This window comes from Schistocerca nitens, chromosome 6, assembly GCF_023898315.1.
Source record: "Schistocerca nitens isolate TAMUIC-IGC-003100 chromosome 6, iqSchNite1.1, whole genome shotgun sequence".
NCBI classification, from domain to species: Eukaryota; Metazoa; Arthropoda; class Insecta; order Orthoptera; family Acrididae; genus Schistocerca; species Schistocerca nitens.
In genome coordinates, this window is record NC_064619.1 from 7,085,699 (window position 1) to 7,110,995 (window position 25,297).

The 25,297-nt window shown below is 36.4% G+C and overlaps 1 protein-coding gene across 5 annotated transcripts in view; it reads left to right on the plus strand.

Moving 5' to 3' along the window:
- LOC126262727 (protein abrupt) overlaps window positions 1-24,092 on the plus strand; it is a 106,542-nt gene extending 82,450 nt beyond the window's left edge. For all 5 annotated transcript variants that reach the window (XM_049959528.1, XM_049959525.1, XM_049959530.1 and 2 more), the window contains exon 7: window positions 22,410-24,092. In XM_049959528.1, the coding sequence (XP_049815485.1) occupies window positions 22,410-23,389 (980 nt within the window). In that variant the 3' untranslated portion in view covers window positions 23,390-24,092. The remainder of the gene's footprint in view (window positions 1-22,409) is intronic.
- Window positions 24,093-25,297: the final 1,205 nt, after the last annotated feature.

Consider the following 25,297-nt stretch of genomic DNA (forward strand, 5'->3'; position numbering starts at 1 on the left):
AATGTGAATTACAGTGGTGCTTGTGGTGGAGCAGTTGTTGAACTTTGTAATGCTATTTGCATATGCAGTATAGATGCTTCTACTTCTCCCATTTGTCTTCGTAAGACAACCACATATTTGTTAATGCACTCTGCACTGCTTAAATTGTGGGTACCAGGCAAGTAAAGTTCCTGTAATTTTGGTATCCACAACCATCAGTTGGTATGATTTACTTAAGAAAGCACTTTTTTAATTGTTTCCGTACCATTGTGCAGCCACGAACACTGTATATAGGTAGGAAATGGAAACAGTTGTTCTGAATAAGCAGATAGTCTGTAACAGTTGATGTAGTCTCTAGGCAGGAAGCAAGGGGTTTATATGTTGTAAATATATCAGTTGACTGAAGTCTGAAAGGGCAGTTGTCTTCTGAAACTAAATTTAATTTAGTCTGTAATGCAGGTACTAACAGTTGTTACTCAAGAATGGTTTCAATTTTTGTATTTTCTTGTCTTCTATGACACATTTTTGCTGTTGACATTCTGATACTACTGTGAGTTGTTTCAGCAACTGTAACAATTAAAATTTAATTTGCTGTTCCAATTAAATTTTCATCTCATGATCTTCAGTTCCATAAAGCTTTTTCTCTGTTGTGCTCACTTTTCTAATTGGAACCATTCTTGCTGGCCTGCATTGCAGGGGCGGTTGAGAGTAGGAGTTACGAGTGTCCACTCTGTGATGCTGTGGTAGACGACCTGCACACGATTCGGGCCCATCTCGATCAACATTACCCTCGTGACTCCCCCACCTGCCCTGTGGTTTCGTGTGCAAAAGGTTTCTCACATCCAAACTCTGTACGCAACCATATGAGAATGAAGCATGCGCAGCAGTGGGACAAGATGAAGACTATAAAGTGGTCTTACATATGAGCTGATGTCGTTCACTGAGATAAAACAATGAACTGTCAGTGGTTACCAGTTATTATTGATGGAAAAACAGAACCAGAATGTATTTTCATATTTTTCTGTGGCTTCATAAGTGATATTTGATTCTGTAAATAATGTCATGCGAGTGTTGTGAAATAAATAGTGTCCTTTTGGAAGGGAACCTTAGACAGTGGAAAGAATATGGTGCTTCACCTTAATAATGACATTGGTTCTGAAATATACCTATTTTGAGACCAATGTCTTATTTTTATGACTGCTACATTGTGATGAAAAACTGAGAATTTCGCATTGATCTGTACATTTTTTAAATGAGCCTTTTGATGCATCTGTACAAAGTATGTTTACAAGCTGAGTGTTTAATGCAGATTATCAGATTGGTCCACTGATTGTATGTTCTAAAATTTTCATTTTTCCTTATTTGAATTACATCTATTACCAATATTAATTATAGTTTTGAAATGAAAATTATGATAAAATTGTGTGTACATGTCTTACATTAAATAGACATAATAAATATAGTGAAATGACATAAGTTGTTAATCCATGTTGTATTAACTCCTTTTTATTATGCTGAGAAGACCCCACACATACTTAGCAAAAAAGGTTAGAGAAATCAGCATGAAAATTTTCAGGACTGAGCATTTGACACACCTGATATTAGTTGTAGCCCCGTAGTCTTATCATGTTTTGCTCCTATAGACAGTAATGTTTTTGAGTTCCATTTGGTATAAGGTGACATAGGAAAATTAAAATACAAATTAAGAAAATGTTCCTCATGTTCTTCAGTATTTTGTTCCATAGATAAACAAATATTATGGTTAACAGAAGGTAAATGCAAACATGTGATGTTTTTACTGCATACAAGTATTTGAAATGTTTCAGAAGGGGGTGCCGTCAAGTGATGTCTGAAATGTTTATTTCTTGCCCCATATTTTTATTTTTCCTAGATAGTAGAGAAAAAAATAACACTTGTAGTGATTTATTCTGAAGTCACTTTTGGTAGGCGAATTCCTCCATCATTGTCATTTTTAGTCTGCAGACACTGTTACTTTCTGATCATAAGTCATAAGAATCTGGCAAAAAATTTTTCATTAACCTAGGACATTAATATTGTGCCATATTGGGTGTTTCTTAAAGTTACGTAACATTAATACTGTTCTTACTCATTACCATTTGTCTAAAAGTATGGTTTCTTTGGTTGACTTGCCCACTCAATGACAGGAAATGAAGCACACTTGCTTTTTAACCTGTTTGAACTTGTCACATTTGGCAAATTTGTATTGTTTCTTAGGCATTATTTAATAAACTCATTAACTGGAGGTGTAGAACTAAATTTATTTTCTTCTTGCAGTGGTTGCTCAGTTGATGGAAGTTTGGAAATTTGTGTGTAGGCTCATCTTGAGGGCAATGCAGGTCCTTTAGATTGTAAAAAGTGAAGGAGGGGGACTGAAGTCTTTTACATTTCGTTTTGAGCAGAAAGGACAAAGCTCTTGTCTAGTGAAATATCCTGTACAACAGAGACGGAGAAGTGAAAAAGACATCATGAAATGTGTTATAAACCAGTTTTTATGTTTTATTGCACAAAGTCAGAAAACTGGATGCAACAAAATAATGCTGAGTGAATTTAAAAAATCCAGCTTGGGATAGGGACCACATGGGAAAAATATGCCATATGTTTTAATTAGCAGTCTGTTTATAGACATGTCATGTTTGCCATATGCTATTCTAAGTCATATAAGTGTGACAGAGTACTTATGAAAGTAGCCTCGAAAGTATTGAAAATGTAAACAAGTTGGTCATTCATTATACCAGTGTGGATTGTGATTGATGCATTAAGAAACGTAGGTGCTTGAGAAAGGCAAAGTGGAGCATTGGGATGCTAGACACATCCTCTTTTCAGCCAGTACAGTCTTTGTCGTCTTTTTCCCTGTTCAGAATATTGCTGGTACACCTAGTGCACCATCTTTGACTAACCCATTATTAGCATGACTTAAAATATTTGGAAACTATCTACAGTTGCTGCCACACTCTCTAGCATTCAATCTATGGTTTAGGATTTATTGATCAGTTATCAACCTAATTTTAAGACACGATCATTGTAGGTGTTTGCTAGCTGAATTTTAAATTATATTGCACAAATATTCAGGACCCAGCCACAGTTTCCTTTCAAGATGTAATCACACATCCTTAACAAGATAAGACAGATTGTTAATAATTATTAGTTAGTTACAAAGCCTATCTCCTTATCAAAGGTACTAAAAAGACTGTGTGCAAGAACCATAACAGTCTTCCTCAAAATAAAATACTTAGTCTGTTTGAATTTCAAAAATCTTCTTGACAGGACATGCTATTTTTCAGTTCACAGGTTAGATTATACAGAATTTAAATGACAGAATATTGCCAGTGGGTATTTTGTGTGACTTACCAAAAGGATTCGATTGTACAGTTCAGTGTTCTCCTAGAGAAGTTCAAATATTAGAGCGTCAGAGGTCTTGCTGGTAACTGGTTTTCAACATGTCTAATTAAAATGATGCTGAGTGTTGCTTTAAGGAACTCAGAAGTGTGCACAAAGAAACAGCATTTTCGGAATGGGAAGAAACACTACAGGTTATCACAGGGATCAATATTGGATCATCTCTTGGGGTCAGTCCATACCAAGTGGTCCAAGAAAAAAAAATAATTGGTTGCTTGATCATCTCAGAAAAATTTTATATTTGCTGGGTGAAATTCCCAATGTTTAGTAGTCACAAAAATATTTTTTTAAACCTTTATTGTTTATTATTTTGAAATGGTGGCCATATTTGTTCCAGGCCGCATGCTTTTTTCGTATTTACACTCTTGGGCTACAAATTAATGTCATTATCACTTAGCTGAGAATGTATTCTTAAATATATTTTAATAGTTCAAAGTTATCAGCCACAAATTAAAAAAAAATTTCAATTTTTGAACAGTAGTATTCCAAAGGAAGATTAATTTCTCAGCTTATTTTTTCTGCTATTATAGTTACTTTTTATACAGTATCAGTGGTGAGCAGCTTACACTTAAAAAAATACACTATTTAAAAAAAAATTTTTTTAATTTTTCCGTTTTGTGGCCTGCAGTATCTTTGTTGGGGGACCAAATAAAAATCTCAAAATTTCACAGTTAATAGACCTTTATTATTATCAAACTTCAGTATAAATTTCAACTTTGAGATTCAATTCAAAGTTATTTGAAAAAAATTACAAACAAGAGTCAAAAATACGTTTTTTAACATCTGCGATATCTAGGCTTATGGAATAAAATATATCAGTTACAGTATATTATTTAATCGTATCTATGATAACTTACTTTTTTATTGAAAATAAGTGTACTAATTACATTATATTGTTTTCTTGGTTTTTGTTTTTAGTACAGCACTCATTGAACATTTGAGAAATTTGTTCACACAGTTTGAGTATTAGATTATAAATTGTAAATTCCATGGGAGACAGCTTCCTTAGTACATTTTTAAGTGGCATCCAAACTTGATCCTTCTCAATTTTTTAAAAAGATGTCCTTGGTCCTGGAGGGTGATAAAATACAACATGTACGTCTTGGTTTTGACAGTCAGTGTTATCAACTTCGCCAATCCACCACTGTTCGTCGTAAACACAAGCCACTATGTCTTTAGTTTGAAGAACCAGTTGTACAAGTTTTCCACATTGATGAAGTTCACTATCAGGTGAAGTTGTTGTGATCTTCAACTTCAGTAAGTTGTGTGAATGGGGTACAAAACAGTGAAAAGATCGAGTGTCTTTAATCTTCTGACAAGTGTTGTACCTTTCCTTCAAGACACTATCATAGACTTATTGTATTTCCTCACATTGTACAAAAACATAGGTAATTCCTTTGATATGTTTTTTACAGAATTCAAACATTTCTTGAGGTGTTACGATATGATTGTCATCGGTCCACTGCAGACTTGCTTCTGTGACAGCTTTGTTGTACCCCCGACACCATCACAAACATTCTTCCCGTGGCATGAAGTGAGAAAGTGCCATTCTACATCAAACCCAAAATCTTCTTTATGAAAGGAGATGTTAATAAAAAATTTTTGTTTTTATATTGACTTGCTGCCCCATCCCAAAAGTAAATCAGTTTTTTTATTGAAGGGTGGTGCTGTTTAATGTAGTTTGTTAATTTTAATTGAAAAATGTGCACTGCTGTAGTGTTGTGTTCAAGGTAGTCACTTATGACACAAAAGCTGTGGCTCATTAGTTTATCTTCATCTTTATAATAGAATACAAATGGATGAAATGTGGCCTGTTTGTTTACCCTGTGGTGCCTTGTACTTCATCTTGAACAGCGAAGGAAAAATTTTCCGAAAAGTCAGCAAGAACTAAGCATTCATCAGCTGTCAAGGTTTGCTTTTTGTCTTTCAAAAATTTACTTTGAGCATTTTGCATAAAATTATGCATTTCAGATTTTCAAGGTTAGCCACCAACACTCCAGAAAACTCTTCTCGTGATTTTATGACTGTCACCATTTCAGTTCTGTCTTGTCATCCATTGTTTGTATTTTATATTGTCAGGCATGAAATCGTCTTTGGATCCTTCAAACACGTCAAGTAAGGCTTGTTTGCCTGGATAATCTTCACATTTTCCCTTGATCATACAATTGTAACTGTCAATATTGCATACCATAACTTCCAAAAGGTCTTTATAGTCGACTCTAAGATTGGCCCCATCTATCATCAACTTTATGTTCTGATGATACAAACAAACACAAACATTGTCGGTACCAGATGCCCCTGCAACAAACACCATCTTGCTCTCAACTCACAAAACTTTGATCTTCCAATTTTAATGTTAGGATTTTTTTTTTTTTTTCAGTGAATAGTTGATTTAAATTACACAATATTAACCTTTTTTGCCTTTGAATCTTAGAACCATTTTCTTTCACAGAAACACAGTCTTTTTTTGCCAGACATCAAACTACTGTTATTGTCATTGTTATAATACTTAATAACTTTATTGATTGTGTTTTCATCTACCAAATTAGATGGACCTTTCTTTTTTAATGCTGGTAAAATTCTCTGTTCTTTTACTAATTGCCTTGTTAACTTAACAGGACATTCTGACATGTTAAATTCATCACTAACTTTTGCTTGGCTCCAAGGATTTGGCAGTAAACTGATAATCTTAATTTTATTCTCTTTGTTTGAAGTATTGCATTTAGTTTTTGTATCAAATCATTGTATTCGGTTCGTGAAGTTTAAGAACTTCCGTCTGTTTTAGTACAAATTGTATTTTGAAATGAAACTTCCAAATTCTTTATGACTGTAGCTGCCACTTTCTCAATTTTTGTATTCGAGGCACTTGGTCTTTTATCTTGACTTAGTTTTCTAATTTTACTAGCAAGCGATATACCCAGGATTTCACAAATTGTATCTACTTTTTTAATGGTTGCTGATAACTCACAAAATTCTGTATCTGAAGTTTCACTATCCGTTCTCTTGTGAATTACAAATATCTTAGAAAACATGTTGGACACAATGATTTTCCTGGTATGGGATTGACAAAAGGGCTTTTATTTTTAGAATAATGATCAAATGTTATTTCTCACAGACCTTTTATTATAGGTTTCTTATGTTTCTCGAGGGAGTCCATGCAAGACTGACCAAAAAGGTGATGAAATTTTTTTAAGTATTTCATTTCATGGTACTTGCATGTTGATTTGACCTCTGGACCAACTCGTAAGTAAAACAACACTTCTTCTACTTCACTGTACTCTTTGATTAAAGTAATGTCCTTAGGATACACTCCATAATCACTTTTATGACATGCTTCATTAATAATAACACCAACAGAACACTGAGACACCATTTTTCAACTGCACACTTCAAGAACTTCTAGCTAAATAAGTATGAGTAGACAGTTGTTGGTGTAAGGGTGAAGGCAACAATCAGATTTGTATAGGCTTGCAGGTGCAATTGTTAGCCTTCTGAAAAAATGACCACAGCATTGTTTCGACAAATAATCATTAGCTAGTGTAATGTGGTGTGTTACATTATGCAATTGGTGTACTTTATTTGATTAGCTTACCAGATAACGCAGATGTTAAAAAAACATATTTTTCACTCGTGTTTGTAATCTTTTTTCCATAACTTCCAATTGAATCTCAAAGTTGAAATTTATACTGAAGTTTGATATCATAAAGGTCTATTAACTGTGAAATTTTCAGATTTTTATCTGGTCCCCCAACACAGATATTGCAGGTCAAATTTAAAAAATAATCCATTTTTAAAATAGTGTATTTTTAAAGTGTAAGCTGCTCACCATTGATACTCGGTAGAAAGTAACTATACTATACAGTGTAATAGCAGAAAAAATATTAAAGCTGAGAAATTACTGTTTCTTTGGAAAACTACTGTTCAAAAATTGAGTTTGTTTTTTGTAAATTTGTGGCTGATAATATTGAACTGTTAAAAATATATTAAAGAATACATTCAGCTAAGTGATAATGATGTTAATTTGTAGGCCAGAGTGTGTTGAACAAAATGCATTTTATCTGAAAGGCTTAGGACAATCCACTACTGAATTATTGTAAAAAATGTAGATGCTTGCAAATACGAAAAAATGCATGTGGCCTGGAATAAATATGGCCACCATTTCAAAATAATAAACAATAAATTAAAAAAAAATGTTTTTATGACTACTAAACATTGGGGAATTCACCCAGAAAATATAAAATTTTTCTGAGATGGTCAAGCAACCAGTGCTGGCCCACTTGGTGTGGATTGACCCCTTGTTCTTGTTTTTATGTAAATGATCTTCCACATACATCTAAATGGCAGAAACAGCCCTTATTGCTGATGATGCAAGTATTATAATCAAGCCTAAAGGAGTAACTTAAATACTTGAAAATGTAATTTTTTAAAAAAAATTAAGAACTATTTCTCTGTAAACGGACTGTCACCATCTATACATAAAACACAGTATACCGCAATTCAGTACTGACCAAGGTCTGATAAAGCCATTAGAAATAATGAATAAGTGTAAATCAGTAAATGAAACACAGTATTGTAAATCTGTAGCTGTTAATACCTATACGAACCTAAACTGTAAGTCACAGGTGTTGAGGCATAACATTCTGGGATAATGTGTCACTGTTGCACAGGCACATGTAATAAGGATAATATTTGGTGCCCACTCCAGAATGTGTTGTAGATAGTTCTTCAACAGTTGACACTTGCTGATAACAGCATCACAGCACATTTACTCCCTAATGGAGTTTGTCGTCAAAAGTCAGCCTCAGTTTGAAAACATCATCATCATTTATAAATATGATACTAGAAGGAAAAATTATTTACAGTTCCATCACTCAACGTTAGGCTGTCACAGAAAGAAGTGAGGGGCACGTGCATTTAACACACTGAACGTATTTAAGTATAAATTACTGAAAAGGAAAAACCAAAAGAAATCGTGCCTTCTTTTCTGGTGAAACAATGACGACTTTCAGTGCAGTCAAGTATAAAAAGATTGCCTTACGGTTATATCCCATTGTATCACTACATTCTGAAGTTGAGTGTGCAGTTCACTCACTGCTCTGTTCCCCTGTAGTGAAACATGTGATGGATTTTAATTTAATTTAGTCTTAATTTTTCCAATTTGCTTCTAATTTCCTATTAAATCACATTTGATCTTCTTCATCTTATCGTCCAACTTCATTTTGGTCTTTAGGTCCCATAGCTCTGCAGTTTTATTTCCCGTAAACAAAATAGTTCTGGTGTTGTGCTTTAGAAGGATGTTGAAAATTAGGTGGATTGATAAAATAAAAAATGAGGTGGTTCTCAGAGTGGATAAAGAAAGGAATGTGTAGAAAACACTGAGAAGTAGAAGGGGCAGGGTGATTGAACGTGTCTTAAGACATTGGGGAAAGACTTCCTTGGTTGTAGTGGGAGCAGTAGAAAGTAAAAGCTGGAGGATAAGGAAGACTGGAATACAACCAACCAAATATTGAGGATCTTGGGTGCAAATGCTACTGACATAAAAACATTGCTACAGGAGAAGTAGTAGTCAGCCACATCAAAACAATCAGAAAACTAATGACAAAAAAAAGTAGTAAAGGAAATTTGGCTTGTAAGGTCCATGTTATTGCGAAGTTAGACAAAGTACACACAACAGGGTTTCTGGTGTAGACATAGCTGGGCAGGCTCTGTGCTTGAAGCTGTTTCTTGAGTTCCCTTAATCTACTGATTCCAGTATTCAGTCACTCCTTTACAGAAGGACCACGATTGAAAGAGTTTATTTAGATGTGTGAAGTAGTTGTGAATCTCAGACCTAAGAACAACTTCACCAGATCATGGAATGATAATCTGACAGCAGATCAGTCTCCAGTCGGTATCATCATTTAACAGTAAAATATTGTGGTATGTCTTATGTATTAAAATTAATTGAATTGATTATAATATTAAAAAGGAAACACTTCCTAATGCCCTGCAAAATTTTGCAGAACGTTAGGCAGGGTTTCCTTTTTAATATTAATATATATTCTTCATTCTTCTGTCAGCTAATAGTTGACCAAAATCTGCAGTCATGTGTACCTCTTCTGCAAGCAGCGTTTTGATAACTGAAAGGAAAACTTCCAGTGAGTTGCCCAACTTTTTGACATTGATTGCTTTAGGCCATTGCAGAGTGTGATATATTTACAGTGAAATACATAAAAAAGTAAAAATGACCTGCTTCTTTCTGTAAACTAAATAATGTTTACAAAATAGACTCCACTGTGTCTTAAAAGGAAAGCTTATGTTCAGGTTATATTACTACTTTTTACTTGTGACAGGTAGTGAGAAAATTTAATTTGAAAAGATTTCAAAAACTGAGAGTTGCGCAATAGGAAAAGGAGATATACATGTTGGGAATTACTAGGAGATACACGAAAACAAGTAACTGAATCAGAGGCCAGGCTGGATTGAAAGATGTAACTGTGATTATATAATTAAAATGAAACGGTTAGTGAAAGGAGGACTGAGATGACAACATAATACCGGGTGTGTGACATACATGGAATAACAGCATGGCTATGTATAACTAAAGACTATAATGTATGCAGAAGTTTAGAGGTGACCTGTACCCAGTAGTGGATGTGAAAAGTATCATTGAGTGTTTTGTTTCCCTCGTTGGTCCAGAAGAGTTCAGTAGTATTCATGAGTCCCTTGTTGTGTCACACTGGACTCGCATTTGGGAGGACGATGGTTCAATCCCGCATCCGGCCATCCTGCTTTAGGTTTTCCGTGATTTCTCCAAATCACTCCAGGCAAATGCTGGGATGGTTCCTTTGAAAGGGCACGACCGACTTCCTTCCCCTTCTTTGCCTAATCCAATGAGACCGATGACCTCGCTGTCTGGTCTCCTTCCCCAAACAACCCAACCCTTGTTGTGTCCTCTGCAGGGTTATAAGTGAGAAGAATCCCCATTGCTACTCAAAATACTGGCCATAACTTTCATTGCAGATGACACAGATTTTGCCACTTTGGTTATAAAAATGATCAAAGCATTTTGCAGAATGTAAAGAATGTAAAAGAATTTAGCTCAGTAACATTTGTCACAGGACACTGTGTAATGTTATGTAGCATGAAAAATTTAAAAATAAAATATATTTAGAACTTCTTTGTCATTGAGGTGAAACAATAATCTTCTCTTCTTAAGTCTCAATCCCAACAATAGTTGGCTGCAGTTTGTCTCAACTACCCTCTGTTCCCTGCTGGTCTCTTCATTTCCTCATATGAATCTACCACTGTCATATCTGATCTGTATGGAGTATTGCAGTCTGGGTCCTCTTCCCTTCCGTTACATTGACTAGAGAATTACTGTGTCTATATAGATGTCCGGATACTTGACCCCTTCATTTCCATGCTATTGGTAACAGAAATCTTTCGTCATTCATTGTGGTACAAATCTTCTAGTTTGTGAACTTCGCTATCCAGAATTTTCCATTATCCTCCAGCATCATACTTCAAATGCATCCAGATGTCTCTTGTTACAGGCACCAATAGTTGATATTTGTGAGCCATACAAGGATATATGCCAGACAAAGCTATTAATAAATCTCCTTTTAGCCTCTTCATTTTTGATGTAAGCAGCACCTTTTTTATGGTTGCTTTTGACAGTTTATTTCTGTTCTTTGTTGGCAGAAATGTACCATCTGATGTGACTTTACCTCCTAATTAGTTACAGGTATTTATTTCTCTGAATGGTCTATTATTAATGCCAATGTCTACATCATGCAATTTGTCTTAATTCTGAAAAATTTGATATTTAAAATTAAAACAAAACACATGATGTCAGTTGTGATATTTTAGCAGATGCTTACCATAATTTGTCTTCTTTGTATTAATTTCCATATTATTATTATTATTCCTTTTTAAGATGATGACCATTCTTGCTTTAGTGTTACTTTCAGTTCTTTTTCCTCAATGACAGCTTTATTGTAAACAAATTGTACCATTTTCATTTCCACTCCATTAATTTTTATCCCTTCCGTGTCATTTTTACAGTCCTCAATGTTTTTCTCAGTGTGCAGGTTGAACTACACTGGCAACAAGTTATGTATCTGACATAATCATTTCTATTGTAAGCCTCTTGTCCTTCACCATTTCTGTGCATGACACCTCTTCGGTTTTTATATAATACTGTTCATCTCTCAGAAATCCAGACCATTACTTAAACATAATCTTCCTTCGGGAATTGAAAGTTCTTGTAGAATGTAAATAATTCAAGAATAAAAGTAACAACTCATCAGATAGTGGAGTCAAAATTCTGCTAGCTTTCGGATCAAACTAACTCGGCCACCACTCACCTCCACTGCAATTACACTTACACATACCTCTGCACAGTTACATTGTATTCGTTTGTTTATGTGCTTGTCAGTGACTCAGCATCTGGGTTTATGAATGCAGTAAATACTAGTTCACTAATTTCCATTTTTGTCTACAACCTCACATGTTTCATCACCCAATCCTAGCATCATGTCTCCATTGCATCCTGTTGCTTATTAGTTTTCAGTTCATTTAAAGCCATATTACATTCTTCCTTTGTTAAAGAGGGTACCATCTGATGAGTTGCTGTGCTGTCTTCATTTTTTAAGAACATTAATCATCTTTACTATAACTTTATATAACTTTTCTATGTTTTGCTTTCATATTTCTTCCCGTTCTTTGCTTTCAGATATAATTCTCCCATTTTTGTTTAATAAGCTGTTACTGTGCAAATTTGTTTCTTTTGAATGGCTTCTTAATCAGTGTGTAAAATGTTTCTGTATTACCTTTCTCCATCTTGTCTCCCATTTCCTTCCATTCTCTCATTCTGTACCCTTCTTTACACCTCTTTACTTCTTTGTAGACTAGATTTTGGATTCATTTATAATTTATAATTTCTTTCTAACTCTTCAGTATCGGCTTGTCTCCTTTTCTCCAGAAGTTTAAAACTTTTTTTAATCCAGTATTCTGTTGTAGTATTTGTTTCACAGTTATTGCAATTTTATGATCCGCAGATTCTAAAATAGTAGTAACAGGTATGGCAGTCAGTCGCAAGTAATGTTTATTACACGTCTTCAGGGCAGTTAAAACCTGAAAACCACTTGCATATACCCATAGGCATGCAGTCCCAGCTGGACTACTCATGTCGGAGGTTAAGTGTTAACTCAACCTATGACATGACTAGTCTAGTAGGGATTATGTGCGTATATAAAGGGTTTTAGTGTTTTAACTTACATTTATGGCACTGAAGATGATGTGGCCAAAATCTAGACATGCAATAAACAGTACGAAGTGTGATTGGAAAATTTTAAGAATGTGCTTGTAATTGTACAATGGTGGAACTTACATGCCACTATGATGCATGTCCTTCAAAATAGTCCCCTTCTGACTGAGCACACCGACTCCAACAGTGTTTCCACTTTTGGAAACATTCCTGTAAATGTTTTTTCTGAAGTGTGTTAAGGATGCTCTCTGTATTTGCCTGGATGTCTTCAATTGAGTGAAATCTCTTCCCTTTCAGTGATAATTTCAGTTTAGGAAACAGGTAGAAGTCCTCAGTGGCCAAATCAGGGGAGTATGATGATTGTTGAAGCACAGGAATTTTGAATTTGGTCAAAAATTCAATCATGGAGAAGGCACGATGAGCCGGAGCATTGTCATGGTTTAGCACCCAACTCCTCTCTTTCCCCAATGCAGGCCTTTTCTTCTGCACATTTTTGCACAAATGCTTAAGGACACATTTGTAGTATACCTGGTTAATTGTCTGTCCTCAAGGGGTAAATTCATGATGCACAATACTGGTTGAATTGAAAAAATCACAAACATTGTCTTCACCTTCGACCGACTTCGCCATGCATTTTTTGGTCATGGTGAACATGGAGTCTTCCACTGCGAAGACTGCACTTTGGTTTCAGGATTATATCCACCCATGATCCATCACCTGTAATTACCCTGTTTAACAAATCTGGGTCATTTTTAGTCCGATTAATTGGTTCTTGGCACACTTCAAGTCGGTATTGTCTCTGGTCACTTGACAACACTTTTGGAATGAATTTTGTGGACACTTGACGCATGTTCAGATCGTCAGTTGAAATTGACTGAACTGCATAGAAAGTTAAATTATCAGCCATCTCCCTAATTGTAAGTCTATGATCAGAGCGCACTAAGTCTCAAACTTTCACAACATTTTCATTTGTTTTTGAGGTGGAAGGACAGCCGGACCATGGTTCATCTTCAAATGATTCACAGCAGTTTTTAAATCTGTTGAACCAGACAAAAACATTTGACTGGATCATACAATTATTTCCAAAAGCTGTTTTTAATATTTCATAATTCTCAGAAGCTGATTTCCCGGTTTTAAAACAAAATTTTACGCAAACTCTTTGCTCCATTTTTACGTCCATTTTCATGTAGACAGAATCCGGCAACAAGCCCTAACAGACCCGCACTCAACCAGCTGCCGCAACGAACTGAATAAGGAAACAGTTTCCTGTCGGAGGGTGTTCAAGGACAAGGCAACGACTCACTCCCCACCCTCCATGTAGCTGCCAACCAAACCAGTAAGCAGTAGCAGATCCATTCTTAAAACTTTCCAATCACACCTCATATTTGCGACTGATTGCTGTACACTTTGCTACTTGAAATGAATGCAGTTGCTGGGCACAACTGCTTCACTATGGAATCAAACGTTCTAGAATAGTCTTTGTCCTAACTATTTTTCATTTGTGGTATAAGGTTTTGTATCTTTTATTTGATTCTGTATTGCTAATTTTCTGACAATAAATCTGCAATATTTTTCAGTATTCTACTTATTCCTTCTTTAGTTAGATTTTAACAGTACTATGTTGTGGTCACACTTTGCATCTTTCCTGTGGTAAATTTTGCATTGCTTGATTCTGTTAAGGTATCTTCACCGTACCATGATATATTCTAGACATTTTACACTTCATTTCTGAATGTAGTCTAGGTGTATCATCATCATATGGGCTGTTGGAGCATAGTGTTTGTGATTATTAGTCCTTTCACTTTACAAAACAATATCATACATATAACGTAGAGGTTGTTCTTCAATAAGTTTTCTTATTAGTCCTTTCACTATACAAAATGATATCATACGTATAATGAAGAGATTGTCCTTAGATAGGTTTTTTTAGATCTATAAAGATGTAAGTACATGCAGTGTTAACATGTATTGTTATTAGTGGTGAACGAGGTGGCACGGAAGTAGAGGCACTGGTTCGGAGAAGCTGAGTAGAAACCCCTGTTCAGCCAGCTTGATTTAGGTTTCCCACGGTTCCAGTGAATCATATGAGGATAAATTCCAGGGACGATTTCTTTACAAACTTGAGAAATGGTAATCAAAAATATCAGTTAAGAAATAAAATTATTTTTAGAACATGTAAGATTGTGTGTAATTTGAAGATCATGCTGCACGCTGATCTATGTAATCAAATATGTGCAAAATACTCATGGGAACATCTTAGTAATTTTTAACTTTGCTCAGAATTATTTTAGTAGAATGAGCACATTGATACTGAATAAATTCAGTGAAAAATTGGGACTTCAGGCTAGTATTTGTTGAACAGACTTACAAATAAAATTGTTAGAATAAATTGGTTTAAAGAATGAAATTGAACTATTTACTCCAGGTGTCAAAGTAATATGTGACAGAGATGACAGGAATTTTGTTTGTAGAATATCAAATACAATATCAAAACTTCCTAACGTATTAAACTGTTCTCTAGCCTAAGTTTCACAGCCAGTTCTGTGTCTGACAGTACAGCTCTCATACAGTTTGACGTTGGGCTCACTCATGTGGTAAGAGCTTTGTGTGTGAAAAACAGAACTTACAGTTAATTTGCAGTCCAGGACACAGCTGTGATTAGGTACTTACAATGCAGCATGCATTCTGCTGCAAAGTGTATGGCATTTAGGTAGTGAGCAATGGAAGTTTTATGCACTTAGTTCCTGTCCGTTTAGTCCTGACTCTGACTCTCAGAAGGGTGCTTGGTTGGTATTTGCAGTTCAGTCCATGAGACAGGGACTCCGCTGCGAAGCACAGCTGAGTTTTCACGCCATGACACACATGAATTGCTTTGCTTTTTGTTAGAAGAGTCCATAGAACTGGGGGAGCTGAATGGAAGAAATTCCATTAATATACTTTTATACATGTTGAATTATTTTATTTTATTGCATAGATAATTAATGAATCATGTGACCACATAAATTACCTGTTCCTGGATCAGTAATATTTAGTGGAAGATCATAAAAATACTTCTCAACAGTGCAATTGTAAGTTCAAATGTTGTTTTAAATTATTTTTATTATAAAAATTGTAAAGCTGATTTTGTACTATGTAGGCGCTTAAATTGGAGCCTGTAATATGATGATACATAGCACGGCACTGGAATCTTAAGACAATAGATTCATACGTAAAGAGTGGTCGTCCAATGTTACATTATGATTTACAATGTGTTCCCAGAGGCACCCTGCAAAATGGTAGAAGGATGCATGAAAATTGCCACAGACTGTCCCCTTCTTCATTTATCTTGAATGATAGACATATGATGTCACTTTTGTATTCTTTGCCACGTCAATTACTTTCTTTCTAGCTATTACATGTATCAGCTGTTAAGCCCTGTATGTTTCAGAACCATATATGTCATGTCTTTTTCAAAGCTTCTTTAAAACATCAAAAATCTTCTTGATTTTGTATTAGTTCCCCTGTTGAGGTTAGGAAATAACTATGGTACGAAATGGCATGGGAGGCCAGCAAAGTTAGCAAACACCAATGACGACGACAAACACAGAAGTGCAGGCGAAACATGATTGTAAAAGCTTGCACTTGACCTTGCCATTTGTGTAACTACAAGAAATGAAAGATGATAGTCAAAAACACAGGCAGAGAAGTGTGGTGGATTGGAGAACATATTATGTTGTAGGCTGACTGTAAGATTGTGTTGTGAAAGAAATATTAATATTTCAAATAACTGCTTGTTCTGTTGCCACTGTTTGTAAAAATACAGGCCTGTGTTTTCAAATTGACAACATGGACAGCAATCATATTTGGCTATTGAGAAATGACTAGTACAACCATCAATACACTGTGTGCATAAACTACTACAAAGTTCTTCATGAATATCTCCTAGCAACTGGTACTGTTGTTCTGCCCTATCTGGGATATTCAACAGCAGCAACATGCTCACCTATAGCCGGCCGCGGTGGTCTCGCGGTTCTAGGCGCGCAGTCCGGAGCCGTGCGACTGCTACGGTCGCAGGTTCGAATCTTGCCTCGGGCATGGATGTGTGTGGTGTCCTTAGGTTAGTTAGGTTTAAGTAGTTCTAAGTTCTAGGGGACTGATGACCACAGCAGTTGAGTCCCATAGTGCTCAGAGCCATTTTTTTGAACATGCTCACCTATATCACCAGATTCACACAGTATTATTCTTCAGAAGATGGATAATGTAATGGAATAATCAGCTAATGAAGAACCAAGTGAGTAATGCCACAAAGAGGTGTTTTAAGAGGTTGCAAACAGTATTCAGCTGTAGAACAACTGAAGGGGGTATTTTGTGTGCATGGAGTCAAGTACCACTTTGGATCAGAATATACTAGATAAAGGGCCATTTAACAGATACAAAAAGAATGTGATAATTGCCCTGTATGGAAGAGCCTATAAGTGAAATTACTGTGTATGTTTCCCTCAAAATTGTAATTCTTTAAGTTGTATCTTTTTCAGAATACAGCAATTGTTCAAGCAACACCATATCATACAATACTTGCATTGCATGACTCGTGAAATGACAGACTGATAATGAATCAGGAATTGACCACCTTCAGCTGTATGAGTCTATTCATTGGCATTTATCATGTAGTTCACATTCTCTTCAAGTTGTAGCACTTACTGTTTTTTACCTAGTATTTTGCAGTAGTAAGGACTGCATTGCATTTCGTTTCGCGTGTCAAACACTGTTATTATTAAACTTCTTAGTACTATTGCAGTTACTGGTGTCTCAAATCAATTTGCAGAGTGAAATACTGACATAATCAGTATGTCAGTAAACATTTTTGCATGTATAGTGTTTCCAACGTCTATCTCCATACTCCGAAAGCCACCTGGTGGTGTGTGGTGGAGATACTTCATGTACCAGTATCAATTCCTCCTTTTCCTCTAACAGTGGCAAATGGTTCACAGGATGAATGATTGCTGACAAGCCTCTGTGTGAGCTCCAATCCTTCCAATTTTATTTTCATGATGTTTTCGTGAAATATATGTAGGAGGAAGCAATATATTGGTTGACTCGTCAAGAAACGTACACTGTTGGAACTTCCACAGTAAACCACATTGTGATGCAGAATGGCTCTCTTGCAGTGTTTACCATTGGTTGTGCATATCTATAATGCTTTTCTGCTTACTAAGTAAACCTGAAATGAAACAGGCTGATCTTCTTTGGATCTTATTTATTTCCACTATAGATCCCATGTGGTAAGGGTTCCAGACAGGCGAACAATGTTCAAGTATAGGTCAAATGAGGGTACTATAAGCTGCCTCCAGTGTCGATGGACTGCATGCCGTGAGGATTCTTCCAGTGAACCTGTCTGTCATCTGCCTTGCCAGCGATGAATTTTATTTGGTCATTCCACTTCATATCGCATCCTTGTGCATCCTCCTAGATATTTTACAGAAGTAATTACTTCCAGTGATTGGTCAGCAGTTGTGTAGTCATACAATAATGGGTCTTTATTTCTTTGTACATGGTGTCCGTAAATAAAGATCCACTTTCAAAAAGCTGTAGAAAGAGAACCACTGCTCAGAATGATGCCAAATTTGAATAGCATTTTATTGATGCCGGGGAAAATACCTTCGGGTGGGGATAAGCAATGAAAATTTTACTGCACATTTACATCTACATAGATACTCTGCAATCTGTCGTATGGCTAATGGCAGAGGGTAACCCTTACCACTACCAGTCATTTCCATTCCTGTTCCACTCGCAAAATAGAGCGAGGGAAAAACGACTGTCTATATGCCTCCATATGAGCCCTAATTTCTCATATCTTATCTTCGTGGTCCACACACGCAGTGTTGTGTAGGAGGCAGGAGAATCGTTCTGCAGTAGACTTCAAATACCGGATCTGTAAACTTTCTCAATAGTTTTCCTTGAAAAGAATGTTGCCTTCCCTCTGGGGATTCCCATTTGAGTTCCTGAAGCATGTCTGTAACACTTGTGTTGTTCAAACCTACCAGTAACAGATCTACCAGCCCACCTCTGAATTGCTTAGATGTCTTCCTTTAGTGCAGGGTGGTACAGATGGCAATCAATCAATCGGTATTCAAGAATAGGTTGCGCTAGTGTCCTGTATGCAGTCTTTTTTACAGATGAGCCACACTTTCCTAGAATTCTTCCAATAAATCAACGTCCCTACACAATCCCCACAAGTTTGACAGTCAATATTTTTGGCACTGTTAGTTAGGTAAGTCCATTCACCACGGCCAGGTGATACCACATCAGATGGGAGAAATTGGTTTGTAATTGTCCGGAGGCCAAAAACTGCATAAAAAGCAAAATGACCTCAATTTCTAATTGGTGTGAGACTGGCACAAGACATATCCAGTATGCTGTTCATTATCTTCTGCCACAAGTTGAAATTGAGAAACAGAATCTTCCACAACAGATTGGAAAGTCTCGGGGGTCACATTCAGAATGTGTTGTGCAATTCAAGCCTTCAATTCAGTTCATAATTGGAGCACTGTACCCAACATCTTTCAGATAACTCCACAGCCAGAAATCGCGCAGATTAAGATCAGTTGATCTGGACAGCCAGGCTGTTGGAAAATTACTGCTGATAATTGTAGCATATCTAAAATGCCACAGCCATGCAGCAGCCATTTCACTATGTGAGGATGAGCACCATCTTGCATAAAAATGACCCTAACCACACATACACTGTGTTGAGGGGATAGCATAACACTGATATGCAAAAGGCTCCCATAGCGTTTACCAGTGACTGTAGGTAACACGACCCACAGAGCTTGTCTCCTCGAAAAATATGGTGCTACGATAATGCCTTCAGCTTGTAGGCCATTGTCACCTTTGCAGAATAAAGTGGTACCAGTTGATGTGCATGTAGATTTTCCGTTGCCCTGATTCTGCAATTCTGTATGTTGACATGCCAATTCCATACGAGCATGAGATTCTAGAGTGAATATTTGTCTTGTCGATAGGTTAGCATTAACCACCTCCTGAACACGGATGATTTTGTATTGATAGCAGTGCAGAATGTTTCGTAGGAATTCATGCACCATGCTCACAGGCATGTTCAACATTTGGTCAGTTTCCAGTGCATGGCATATTTGCACACCACCGCTTGACCTCTCCTATAATGCTGTGGCCACACCTTTGACATATATCAGATCAACTACTTTCCTCCCTCTGCACTACAAAAGAACCTGTTTCTTCAAATTTTGTAATAATTTTCTCTTGTAAATGAGCTTTACCAGCAGCATGCGATCTGTCTTGGAGACAGTTGTGTTAGACATCTCAGGTGCAAACTGAGGAACAACTATATGCCGCGTGTCTGTTGAGGTGGTTATTCTGATGCATACAGTGCCATCTATTGGTCTTTGTCCCCCTATGACATTTCCAGCCATGCCAGTAATATGCTGTTCAAATTTGACACCATTCTGAGCAGTGGTTCTCTTTCTACAGTGCTTTGAAACTGGGACTTTACTTACAGACATTCTATATATGCAATACACATTACATTTGGTTATGTTGAGAGTCAGCTGCCACCACCGGCACTAATGTGTCTTGGTCCTCCGCAAGTCTTCCTGCATTTAGCTGCAATTTTCTAGTTTTGCAAGTTCTCTGTACGCACCAGCATTCATCTGCAAAAACCTTATGGAACTTATGACATAATCTACTAGGTGATTTTTATGTTGTGAAAAATAGTAATCCTGTAACACTCCGTTGAGGTGTGCCCAAATTTACTTTCAGATGTGAAGGTTGCTCTCCATTGAGAACAACATGCTGTGGTATGTTTTTTTGAAACTTCTAAATCTAATCACACAGTTGGACTGACATTCCATATTCTTTTAATTTGTTTATTAGGTGACTGCACAAAACTGTGTCCAACACCTCCCAAAAGTCATCTTTATAAGTAAATCAGTGTTAAAAAATTAAGACATGAAGTACAAAAGCAGGACTATGTTAGTATTATTTATCCTGTGCCTGTTTACATCGTGAGGGTACTGGTGTGTAGTATCTGTAAGTGGTTGTTCTTTGGAGGGCGACAATGCCCAGTGGTGCAGGGAGTCGCAAGCAGAGGCAGTTGTTGAGAAGCTGTGGAAGGTGTAGGCTGCGTGAGCCAAAGGCGGTTGCATAGCGAAGGATTTATCTCTGTGTTTAATAGTAGTGGCACACAGTTTGAATAATAGTGTGTTTAAGTTTGTGCAGTGTGATATAGGGAATAAATTAAATCTTACCAGTTCTTAATGCGTCTCCATCAGTTAGTGCCACATCATTGCATTTAACAATGAACAAAGTCTCGATATACACGGTCAACTACAACAAGAGGATTGTAACATAATAACCCTTAATTAACCCATATAATCTCCAAAGACAAATGGAGCTTATAACATGGTGGTTGTTGTTTGTTTCTCAAAGGTGAATTGCCGTACAGATTTTCAGTGTGCTACTTGAAACTAGGAGTTATAAAGAGTACAGAATTATGACATATTGAAATAATGGTGTAAAGTGTTAGAAAGCTAGAAGCACCACAAAAGTATAAGTTTTTGTGTCTTTGACCACTTAAATTTTAATAAAACTATCTGCAAGCAAGCAGAAAATGAAATGGAAATGGAAATGATTGTATGGCATTTATTGGCCGGGATGGCCCCTCCGGGGTTCGGCCGCCATATTGCAAGTCTTTTTAGTTTACGCCACTTCGGTGACTTGCGTGTCAGTGATGATGAAGGACACAAAACACCAAGTCCCCTGCCGGGAATCGAATCCATTAAACTAACCCCTGGATAAGCCTTTCAAGTGGATGCGTAACTATATAGTGTGAGTGGCTATGATGAATATGTACAGAAATTTGTTTTTCATGGTGCCCAAATGAAAAAATGAAAGGTGAACCACGGTGTTAGTACGTAGACCACTCCTGGAGCACCACCATGGGACCAAGGGGGCAACTGAATGTAAATTGATGGTGTAACATACGCTGAGTACTGAAGATTTAGGATTTAAAACAGGGTATCATTAACAGTTCACTTCAATGCAAGAGAAAATAATGGCAGTCATTGAATCAGAAGACTTCCTTTATACCTCTTTTTTATAACTCACAACAGTAGTTCATCACTTAGACACTAAATTGTAATTTGCAGAGAGCATGCTTTTTTTGGCTTACAAAATTGTAAATTCTATACTCTTTCCCCCAAACACGTAGTGCATCTCCTTTTACCATCTTCCATCTGTCAAATAAGTGAGCACCCAAATCTTCTCTATCTGGTGTGCACTTTCTGTAGGTGTGCTGATTAGGTCCAAATATGGCAAGCTCAAAAATTATAAAAGTTATAGTCGCAGACTACTGTGAAAGCACATTAAAAAATTAGTAGACGATGGTATCATATTTGGATTAGCTACAAGATAAGAATGTGGTAATTGAATAGTGAACTTGTTTTGAGAAAAATACTTTTTTGCAACATACAGATTTATCATTTATCCTTGTTTGTTTTGTGTACTACAAAAATTTTGTTAACTTATTTGTTCTGCTGTAATTTTTAAAAGGGAAACATTTTATAGTAGTATTTACATTTTTGGTCCTCTTTCCTATGATTCTATTAGTATGATAGTAACCTTTGCATGTGGTTAATCTAACTTCATTTTATAGGTCCCACATAGTCTTGAATAGTTCTGTACATGCATTAAAACTTACATGTTATTATATTTATAAGTCAGTTTGATAAAAACACAGCATTTGTTTCAGTATCAAGACGAGGTTTGGATATGATGCGGGTACGTGCAACAGACCCAAGGCCTTGTCCAAAATGTGGGAAGATTTATCGTTCAGCACATACATTACGCACTCATCTGGAGGACAAACACACTGTGTGCCCTGGATATCGTTGTGTGTTGTGTGGCACTGTGGCAAAATCACGAAACTCTCTTCACTCCCACATGAGCCGACAGCATCGAGGCATCAGCACGAAGGACCTTCCTGTATTACCGATGCCTTCCCCTTTTGATCCAGAACTGGCATCAAGATTACTGGCGAAGGCAGGTGTCAAAGTGTCAGCAGCTGAACTACGTGCACGGGCTTCTCCGACAGGGCCACGTCGTCCTGAAATGAGGCTCGAGGTAAAAACAAACCATGTGGGGGACTCAGTAAGATATTCTAGTGCACCATCAGAAGCAGGGAGCAGTATTTATGGTGGTGATGACCCAGAAGACCTGACAGTTTCCAACTCTAGGTTTGGAAATGTTGAACTTACACCACTTTCACCATCTGGGAATTCTGCCCCTGTAATTACAAAGGCTGGACCTCCTAAGCATCATCAGAATCCTGCAATAGCAGCAAAATCTCTGGAGGCATTGGGCATGGGTGCACCTCCTGTTGGCAACAGACTTGTTGAAGGAAATCGTGCACCTTTACCACCACCACCTCCTCCAACACCGTCTGGAGCCTCTACTGGTAGTGCAATATTGGACACTTACCTACAATTTATAGCTGAAAACTCAAATACTTTGGCACTGGGATTGAGTCGTGAGCAAGCAGCTGCACATGTAGCTGCTGCTGCCGCTGCTCAGCATGCTGCAGAAGTTGCCTCAGTGGAGGGTAAGATTGGTTTAGCTGAGCAGACACCTGAACGGGTTGTGGATCGAGACATTTTGGAAGACATGGAATCATCAGGAGCAGATGATGATGATTATAGTGAGGATGAACAAGAGGCTATCAAAGCAGAATAAAAATTAGGCTTCATTCACCCCTGGATTTGTACTTCATGCTCAGTTTCCCATCTCCTGACACGGGTAAGAAGTATATCATAAAAGAAGAGAAACTGTATTGAAGTACAAGAATTCCTTCCATCTACCTCACTCTCAGGATGTCACAAATGTTTTAATTCTTTCTGAATTTTTGTGCATATAAAATAAACATTCAGGTCAATGTAAAAGAGAATGTGTTATGTTGAGAGACTGGTTTAGAGTGGCATGTCTATTTCTGATATGCATAAATTCATTATCACTGGTTTACTATTGTGTTTGACTAATTTATGTATCTTATATTTTTAGGTGTTAAGACATTTTATATTATATTTCACATAATTTATTTTATACTTTATACATTTATTATTTGACGTGTTAACTGCTCTTTTTAGAATTTTACAATCAGACATTTTGACTGAACATATTCCATCCTTCTACCTCAATTGCCATTTTGTAAAAAGAATCTACGGTCCATCTAAAACGACGGGAAAAATTGTGGCAAAGATTCTTACAGGCACTTAAGCACCTGAAAGTCACTAGCATGATTATCTGTATGTATAAAATTTATTTTTACGTTATAGATTACACTGTTCCAAGAATAACTCTTGGTTTATATAAACCATATACCACGAGAAAAATTAACGATTGCTATACTGAAGCAAATGTCATATTTACTGTATTTATAAAAGGGCATTTCACTATCTCTATTTCATATTATTTTCAATGGTTTTAATATTATTAAATCTCCAGATTCACAGGGAGAGGTATTTTGTATTGCTTATTTTGTAAATATCGCACATGACAATTACAGGAGTCTAGTTAGTGCTGCAATACTCACATTATTTTGTTAAGATTTTTTATGGAATTTTATTTTTCGTGTCCTATCAATAAAGTTCTCAGGTTATCTTCTGCCCTGCAGTAGAAAAATTTTATAAGTGATAATATTTAATCATTTACCACTATAACTGTCATAATTTTTGCCACGGGTTTGTGATACTCACTTAAAATAAAATTTCAGTTGTTATGCGTCCAGTAATGAATGTGGTATTGCAGTTCAATTAAATTGCAGTGGTACTGTATAAATTATTTATACTCATTTTCTTTCTTCTGTTTTGAAGTGTTGTTATAAAGAGAGAGACATGGAAAACTTTTATGTGAATGTATGTTAAAAGATGAAAATTACAAACATCATAGGAACAAAGGATGGAATGCCTTCTGCTACTGATATTCATACAAGATTTTAGATGTTGTTACTATTATTGTGTACATTAACCAGAATTGTGGCTTCCAGGGTGGAGTTGCTCCTGACGTCGTTTCACCTCAGTTGCTAGTTTTCACATGTGGTACATAAACATCTCGGGCTTTATTTTCTAATTACTTCCACAAAGTACAAAGTTTTTAGCAAAGTCTGTGGTGCTAAATTTAATATTTATTCCATCAAAGAAAAGAATGGGCAGGGGAAAGAATAACTTTTATTGTCACAGAATAGCATCATGATCCTGAAACTCGCTATTAGTACCTCACTCTCCTGACTAGAATTAAGCGGGTCCCCCGAGCTATATGGGGCAATTGCTCCTAGGTCCTCAGGAATGTAAAATACATGTGTTAATTAGTACATACTGTTACAAATTCAGATACCTCATTTTTATTGTTATGACATCTCTCTACAGGTTAGTAATAAATTTTCTATCATGTATCATAAGTACTCTTCTTTTAAATTTTTTAATACAAGGGATGAGATGACAGTTATCAACATATCGCAACTACTGTGTGCCTGCATTTCATATACTGAAGAATAAAAATTGGTTTTTCAAATTTCACAATGTGTGTTCGAAAACTTTTCATATAATTTAAATTAACTAACCTACTTTTGACCATCATTACATTCAG